General features: G+C 37.9%; 1 protein-coding gene across 1 annotated transcript; it reads left to right on the top strand.

Moving 5' to 3' along the window:
- The first annotated feature begins 4,240 nt into the window (after positions 1 to 4,240).
- LOC113500285 lies at positions 4,241 to 7,491 on the top strand. Its single transcript, XM_026881007.1, has 2 exons — positions 4,241 to 4,397; positions 6,974 to 7,491. Exons 1-2 carry the CDS (start codon positions 4,241 to 4,243, stop codon positions 7,489 to 7,491), a joined length of 675 nt encoding a protein of 224 aa, XP_026736808.1.
- The last annotated feature ends 1,424 nt before the right edge of the window (positions 7,492 to 8,915 follow it).

Here is an 8,915-nt window from a genome sequence, read left to right as displayed (position 1 = left end):
TTCTAATGAAAACGTGGAATGGTATGTGAAAAGAGAAATTGAGCCTGAAGTGGCCAAAGAGTCACGTACAAGAAAAAGAAAGGCTGATCAAAGTTCGTGGGCAGTATCAATTAATAAGAAAAACAGAATGTTAGGCAAAGAGTACATAGGCTTAAACAAAATTGACAACCTTATTCAGAAACAAAAAAGACCTAAAAGAGTAATAGGTACTAAATGCATTTCAGCGTTTTGTAATAAAAGTAAAGTAATGTTTTGCTCACAATTAACTGAAGATTTACAAACGCCTATTTTTTAAGATTTTTGGAGTAATTCGTGGCAAGAAAAAAAAGTATTAGTTAGTTCAATGATTGGCAATGTACCTGTTCGAAGAGGGAAGAAAGGACAGAACTCTAGACGTTCTAATACTAAATTTTACTATCTACAAGTCAATGGGAGGAAAGAGAGTTTGCTTGAAAACGTTTTTAGCTACTTTAGGTATAAAGGATTGGACTGTACGCTATTGGCTAGGCGAAGGAAGAGGTGATGTTCGCTCTAATACAGAACTTACAGCAAATTTAAATACTACCGCTACTCAAGATTACAGTATAAGCAAAAAGTCGACCGGACGGTTCGGAGTCTGGTGCGATCGTCTGTTGTGTAGATCGCACCGTGCAGTTCGTGGTGCACTCCGCACCAAGTTCGATCGTCTATGAATACTTTTAGACTCAAAGTGACGGGCGCCATTACTACTACATGTGCCAATCAATGTTTCTAATCAGAAAATTTAGAATGCTATCTCCAGTACCAAAAACGTGGTGCAAATCAGACGCGTTAGAAGAAAATCAAAAGTTATTGATGGTTTTCAGGTGACTCCCACTCTAACCGTCTCCTTTACCTTTTTCTGTCCAGTCTTGCCCGAATCCATAGATCTCAACAGCTAACTGTTTTGAAGTAAAGCAGTATAATCCACCAGTAAAGCAATGCCTGCGATATCCAGGTATGGCCACATCGGCAAATTTTGAAAAAACTTAGAACGTTACTCTATATGCGGTAATAACCACAATTTCAAAACATGTACCATTAAAACTAAAAACGCCATCTGCGTGCATTGTCAGCGTCAGCATATTGCCATATCAATAGATTGCCCAGTAAAAATACAATTACAATACAATTTATGTCTCTCTTAAATTCAGAAAAAGTTCTCGACATTTTACTGACTTCAATAGTTAAAATCATATCACTAAACAAATTAACCAAAAAGAGATTAATTCGAAATCTATTAAAGACGTGCTGATAGAAACATTCAATGTGGAAAAACATAACCTTCAACGACTTTTGTCCACTTAGTCTTAGCGTCTTCGTTATCTATGTTATGTTTCACAGAAGTTTTTTTTCCCATTTAATCCACTCTGATTCCATTCGGTGGACCGATGACTTGAAGAAAGTGGCTGGTAGCGGATGGTTGCGGGCTGTCCAGGACCGGGATGGTTGGCGCTTTTTGGGGGAGGCCTACGTTCAGCAGTGTACGGCAATAGGTTGAGATGATGATGATTCCATTGAAAATTGCATTATCATACAACTGTAGAGTAGGCAGGAGGAATAGCGCTCACTGGGCAATGGCGCTCACCTCTGTATCTCTGTCTAAACGGAAGGTAGTAACACGCCACGTCGCGTAATGTGCGGGGGAGGGGGCGTCTAACAGGCAGCGCTGCAAACGGACAGTGAGTCAGTGAGCTCGCGTCATTTGCCCGTGAGGTACGTTTCTTTGTTTGCGGCCGCGCTGATATAATTTTTTGGTTACGTGTTTTTATCAGTAAGTACAAACTCTTATGCTGATTTCATTGTTACTTTAACTTTTTTGACAGTAAAACATTGTGTATGTTTTTTTTTAATTTCAAAATGACCCTTTGGGGTTGTACCGGTCACGTGAGCGTCATTACCCCTTAGTGACTTATTTTTTTATTGTTGTAGATATGCCAAGAAATCTTACAAGGACCACCGTTAAAGCGGCTTGGACCGAGCAAGATCTCATATATGCTAAATCTGCGATTGAAGGAGGTATGTCGAAAAGAAAAGCCGCAAAGCCTTGAGAGATCGACTTAAAAATGAAGACATGAGCAACCGAAGGCTAGGGCGCAAGCCTGTTTTCACTCAACAGTAAGAAACGGAAATTGCTGAACAAGTTGCTGGGTTCGCTATAACTACGGAATCAATGTCACAGATTTGCGTAAATTTGTTTATAGATATGCTGAGCTCAACAATATTAAAAACAATTTTGATCAATGTAGCAAAACAGCAGGGTTGGATTGGGTACACGCCTTTATGAAACTAAATCCTTCAGTTTCTATACGCAAAGCTGAAGCGACAAGCTTAAATAGAATTTCTGCTTTCAACAAAGAAGAAATAACACATTTCTATGATAAACTTGGCGAGTTAATGAAAGTAAAATTTATTTTACGATTTCACATCTAAAGCGAAATGCATGCTAAAGAGTCAAGAAATTATTGATAACGATGTTAAAGTATGTAATAAGACGTCTAGTATTAAATTACCCACTATTACATTGCCTTCCTTCGACGGTTCATTTGAACAGTGGTTAGAGTTTAGAGATACCTACATTTCCTTGATTCATAATTCTAAAACTATAGATAATATTCAAAAATTTCATTACTTACGTTCCGCGCTCACTGGTTCTGCTAGTCAAATAATAAAATCGTTGCAGTTTACCGCTGAAAATTACGCGATAGCATGGAGTTTATTGGAGAACAGATTTAATAATAATAGATTACTCGTTCAAAACCATGTTAAAGCTCTGTTCTCATTACAGTCATTACACAAAGAATCTGCATCTCATATTCGTAAATTGATAGATAACGTACTAAAGAATATTCGCGCCCTTAAAGGTCTAGATGAGCCCACGGATCAATGGGATACGTTAATCATATTCCTTATAGTTACTAAGATGGACTCAGCCACCGAGAAGGAGTGGGAGAACCATAAAAGTGCACTCTCTAAGTTACCAAGTCACGCTAACAAAAAATTAACATTAAACGATATGATTACATTTCTTACCGATAGGGCGGACATGTTAGAATCCATACAAAGTACACATGAGTCTAGTAAGCAAACGTCAGAGGGATTCGTAAAGAAAACATTATCCCATCAATCTAAGCATGTTAGCTCACATAGCTACACCGCAACGCGTAATAATAATAATAATTCGTATAATAAATTATCGCAAAAATATAATTCTTACAGTGATTCCAAACGTCAGCATAGGTGTAATATGTGCAAAGAAAATCATCCACTTTATTCGTGCAGTAAGTTCAGTGACCTTCCTATGAAGGACAAGTTATTATTCGTAGACGAAAACAAGTTGTGTAAAAATTGTTTGCGTGGTGGACATGCAGTGTCTCATTGCTGGTTCGGCCCTTGCAAGCTATGCAATCGTAAACATAATTCGCTTCTTCATGGTGAGTGCTGTGATAACAGCAATACGTCAAAGTCTGTAGGTCCGCAGGACGCGCAAGCGCTAGCGTCCGCAACGTGTGGCGAGTCCGAAGCGACGACAACGTCCAGTGTACACAGTACCGCGCTACACAGTGCGTCAACTTCAACGCGTTATCAAGTTGAAAATGGGTATTTATTCCAAGAGCCCGTAATTCTTTCGACTGCATTATTAGATATTTTAGACAGTGATAACAATTATCACACTATTCGTGCAATTTTAGATAATGGCAGTCAACATTCGTTCATTAAAAAATCGTTATGCGATAAATTAAAAATTCGTTTGATACAGTCCACAGTACAAATCGCAGGGGTAGGTAATTCGGTAACCCAATCTACACAATCTTGCAAAGTGCAGGTGCGATCTAAAAATAAAGAATTTAATACGCATTTAAATTGTCTCGTCCTTCCTTGTATTACTGCAACGTTGCCTTCTGTTGCTCATAATGTCGCAAAATTGATGATTCCGAGTAATGTATCACTCGCCGATCCTACATTTTATATGTCCAAGAATATCGATTTATTAATCGGCGCTGATAGATTTTGGGATCTTTTAAGTGAAGGATTAATTCGCCTTACAAACGGCCCATACCTACAAAATACTAAGTTAGGTTGGGTTGTATCTGGTGTCGTACACACAAAAGGTTCATCCGTTAATCGAGTTCAATGCAATTTTACGCACACGTACGACCACGTAGATATTCAATTAACGAAGTTTTGGGAATTAGAGGAGATAAGTTCACAAACTTCGAACATGTCTAAAGAAGATAGTATTTGTGAAAATTTATTTATAAAAACAACTACACGTGATAATGACGGTCGTTTCTCTGTGCGGATCCCATTAAGCGAATCAGCTGATCAACTAGGCGACTCGTACTCGCAAGCCGAGAGTCGGTTCCTCGCGCTTGAACGTAAGTTAGGTCGCTGCACACCGAGTTATAAGAAATTATACTTTGATTTTATGCGTGAATATTTAGAACTCGGTCATATGACAAAAATAGATACTTATCCGTCTCCACATTATTTCTTACCGCATCACGGTGTATTTAGAGAAAATAGTACGACTACAAAATTACGAGTTGTGTTTGACGCTAGTGCTAAAACTACTTCCGGTCAATCGCTAAATGATATCCAAATGATTGGTCCGTCTTTACAAAATGATATTTTTTCCATTCTTTTAAGATTTCGTCAGTACACATATATTGCCTGTGCAGATGTCGAAAAAATGTACAGACAAATACTAATTCAACCCGATCAACAATATTTACAATTAATTTTATGGAGAGAAAACCCGCTCGATGCACTCGGTGTATACCGCCTTAACACAGTTACCTACGGCACGGCGTCCGCGCCATACCTAAGCATGCGTTGTTTGCAACAACTTGCGTCGGAATGTACTGATAACGACATCGCTACTATTATTTACAAAGATTTTTACGTAGACGATTTAATTACGGGTTGTGATGATAAAAGGGAATTATTAGACATTTGTAACAAAGTTTCTAACGTGCTAAATCGGGTTGTTTCTATTTACGAAAATGGTTATTCAATTTCGACTTGTCAACTTTGAATTTAAACGCATCAAAGAATTTATCTCTAGGCGAGTCTTGTCAAAGTAAAACTTTAGGTTTAGGTTGGTTTGCCAACACCGATGAATTATATATACGACTAAATTTAAATTTACCGAGAATCACGTTACTAAGCGCATTATGTTATCGGCAATCTCACAAGTTTACGATCCATTAGGTTTATTAGCACCTATTGTAATACTTGCAAAAATATTATTACAGAAATTATGGACTTATAAAATCGGATGGGACGATCCGGTACCTCACGATATTTTAATTAGTTGGAAAAAATTCGTTGATACTCTTGATTATTTGGATAAATTACGTATACCACGTCAGGTTATAAATAGTAAAATGCAATATATAGAATTGCACATATTTACGGACGCCTCTCAGAATGCGTACGGCGCCTGTGCCTACGTCCGTATGTACTCGGGTAACAATAACAAGGTGTCCGTAGCCTTATTATGCGCTAAGTCGAAGGTCGCGCCCGTCAAACCTATAACTATACCGCGTTTAGAATTGTGCGGAGCATTATTAGGCGCAAAGTTGTACACTAAAATTATTAATTCACTTCGTTCGAATTTCACTACTGTTTATTTTTGGTCGGATTCCACAATTGTGCTAGGGTGGCTAAGAATGTCACCTAATACTCTTAAAACATTCGTACAAAATAGGGTAGCTCAAATTAATGAGCTCACAGGTAGTTTACCATGGTTACACGTAGGAAGTAAATCCAACCCAGCTGACTTGGTGTCACGCGGGGTCACGCTGGACGCACTGCGCACAGCTGATATTTGGTGGCGCGGCCCGGCATTTTTACACGAACGATTGTGTAATTTTAGTTATGATTATAGTTGTCATAATGTTAATTTTAATGAGTTGCCCGATACTAAATTAACGACCACACTGTTAGTACATCAAGTTAATAAGAATACATTTCCATTTGAGAGATTTTCTTCCTTTATTCGTATGAAACGTGTATTTGCTTACATGTTACGTTTCATTGATAACGTTCGTCATAAAATAAAGTTAAATCGTAAATATGGCCCGCTTCAAGTAGATGAGTTAAACAAATCTATTATTAAATTAACTCGAATGTCACAAATTCAGTCGTTTCCTGATCTTGATATATCTTCAAAGGGGATCTTAAAGGGTAATCGTAATATATCTGGTCTTAATATATTTGTTGACAATAATAACATTATTAGAGTAGGAGGTAGGCTAGATAATTCTTTAAGTTTTTCATACAATAAAAAGCACCCCATTTTGTTATGTAGTAAACATACTTTTACACGTTTATTATTTCAATATGAGCATATACGCCAACTACATGTAGGTCCTCAACAACTGTTAGCTGGTATACGAGAAGAATGGTGGCCCCTCAGAGGTCGTAATCTGGCCAGAAATGTTGTACATACATGTGTGACATGTACACGTATTAAAGGTAAAACTATGTCAGTACAAATGGGTAACTTACCTATAGAAAGGCTAGAACCAGGTTATCCATTTATAAGGTGCGGTGTAGATTATGCAGGACCCATGTTTATTTTGAACCGTAAAGGAAGGGGCGCTAAATTAGAAAAATGTTATATTTGTTTATTTATATGTTTCTCTACGCGTGCAGTTCACTTGGAGTTGGTGACTGCTTTGACAACTGATGCATATATATTAGCATTAAAACGCTTTATGTCTAGACGGGGTAAACCCTCTGAAATATTCTCAGACAACGGTAAAAATATTGTTGGAGCTATGAAAGAACTTACACATTTTTTTAAGGAATAATTGTGATAATATAATTGAAGTTTTAGCTAATGATGATATAAAATTTAATTTCATACCACCATATACACCGCATTTTGGGGGATTGTGGGAGGCAGGAGTTAAGTCTTGCAAGTACCACATACGTCGTGTTATAGGCAACGCGAACTTAACTTATGAAGAGTTTAGCACGATATTGGCTCAAATCGAAGCCGTCCTAAACTCTCGACCCATGTATCCACTGTCCGCAGACCCAGCTGACCTTCTTCCCCTCAGCCCTTCTCTGTTTCTGATTGGCCGACCGCTCACCGCACCGGCCTGCCCAGGCCTGACGACTACAGCTTCACATCGCCTGTCCCGCTACGACCGCGTGGAACAGATGCGGCAGCAGTTTTGGCAGAGGTGGTCAAAGGAGTACATCGCGGAGCTTCAGACAAGAACGAAGTGGAAGACACGCAGAGAAGAATTGGTACCTAATACTCTTGTACTAATCAAGGAGGACAATTTGCCGCCTCTCAAGTGGCGCTTGGGAAGAATCCTTCATACTTTTCCAGGGAAGGATGGCCTGTCACGAGTCGCTGACATCAAAACGGCGACAGGGACGGTACGAAGGGCATTCTCTAAAATATGTCCTTTATTATCGCAAGAAGAAGAAAAAACTACGAGTTCACAATAATCATGCAGTTATCAGTACTTCGTTGGAAGCAGGAGCTTCCAAGGCCGGGGGCATATGTTAACGCTACTGCTAACGCCATCTAGTGGAAAAGGATTAAGATACGAGACACCCTCTATCGTCTGGCGGACGGAGACGCGGCGAATGATTGTGAGCGTCGAACGAGACCGGCGTGCAGCGAGCAGCGAGCTCTGATTGGTCGCCGAGGAACTTCAATTATTCGCTCCTATCGATCACTTCTTTTTGACATCCTTCAATCAGCAACTGCGGTGGTAGTCGGTACACCACCGTAACATATTATTCGCCTTACATAATATTTTTCTGAATGTACTGTATCCATCATAATAAAGTATTTTTATAAGAAGCCTAATAAAGAAAAAATTCATTGAAGAGTGACCTGATCCTCACACACAACACACAACAAATAGTTTTGAGAGAACATACACTATATGTATGTTCAAGATGGGATTCAGCAGATGGATACATCTGTGATTTATGCCTCCAAAAGTAAAATCTTTCTTTTTCTTGTTTGTCTTACCTTTAATAAAAATAATAGTTTTATATTATAATAATTGAAACTGATTAGACATCGGAGAATTTACTATGTATAATTGTTAATTGAAAAAGGCTAATCTTACGTACACATGGGGATAATTGATGCTAATTTGTGATTGTAGACTTTACTTTTATTGTATAAGATTGATCTCTTTAATATTGCTTTAATTAAAATGTGTCTTACTTGTTATATTCCAGTAAACATGTTTGTGCGTCATTACCCCGTACCCCCCTGAGCGGCATTACCCAAAGCCAGGGGCAATGCCGCTCAAACATGTTTTTTTTTAAATGTTATCTTATTACCAGTAGCTCAAAAATGTATGTTTTTGTTGTTAAATTTTTGATTACTAGATAACTCAAGACTTTGTTAGTTTTCTTTATTTTGATTTATAATAAGTAATTTAAAAAATACACTATGTTTTCCTTAAGTGAACGCCTTTCCCCCTCCCTACCCTACCAGTTAACACTAGAATATTCTAAAAATTATTCCAAATTTACAATTGCTATCTTTATCAATTGGAAACATCCACATTCTTTGTTGAAGTCCTTAAACCACTCAAACGCTCACTCACCATTTGAGATTAAACCAGTGAATTTTCAAGCACAAAGTCGTTTGCAATTTTACCACAGTTTGTGTTTCAGATTTTCTTTGCTTTTCATCGAGTAATATCTCTAGTGGTTTCTTCAATGTTTTATTTGAGCTTTTAATTAATGATTTTGGATCATTATCTCTTCCAGGTAAAAATCGTTAAACTGTGTATTTTGCTCTTCATCTAAATATCCCCTTGATATTTCATCAGTTAAAGTTATCCATATTTTCCTTTTTTATGTCTTTTATTCAATGTTTTTGTTATTACGGCATTGTTAGATGT

Source organism: Trichoplusia ni, chromosome 13 (assembly GCF_003590095.1).
Source record: "Trichoplusia ni isolate ovarian cell line Hi5 chromosome 13, tn1, whole genome shotgun sequence".
Classification (NCBI taxonomy): Eukaryota; Metazoa; Arthropoda; class Insecta; order Lepidoptera; family Noctuidae; genus Trichoplusia; species Trichoplusia ni.
Note: the sequence above shows the minus strand (reverse complement) of the source record. Positions and strands in the feature narration are given on the sequence as shown.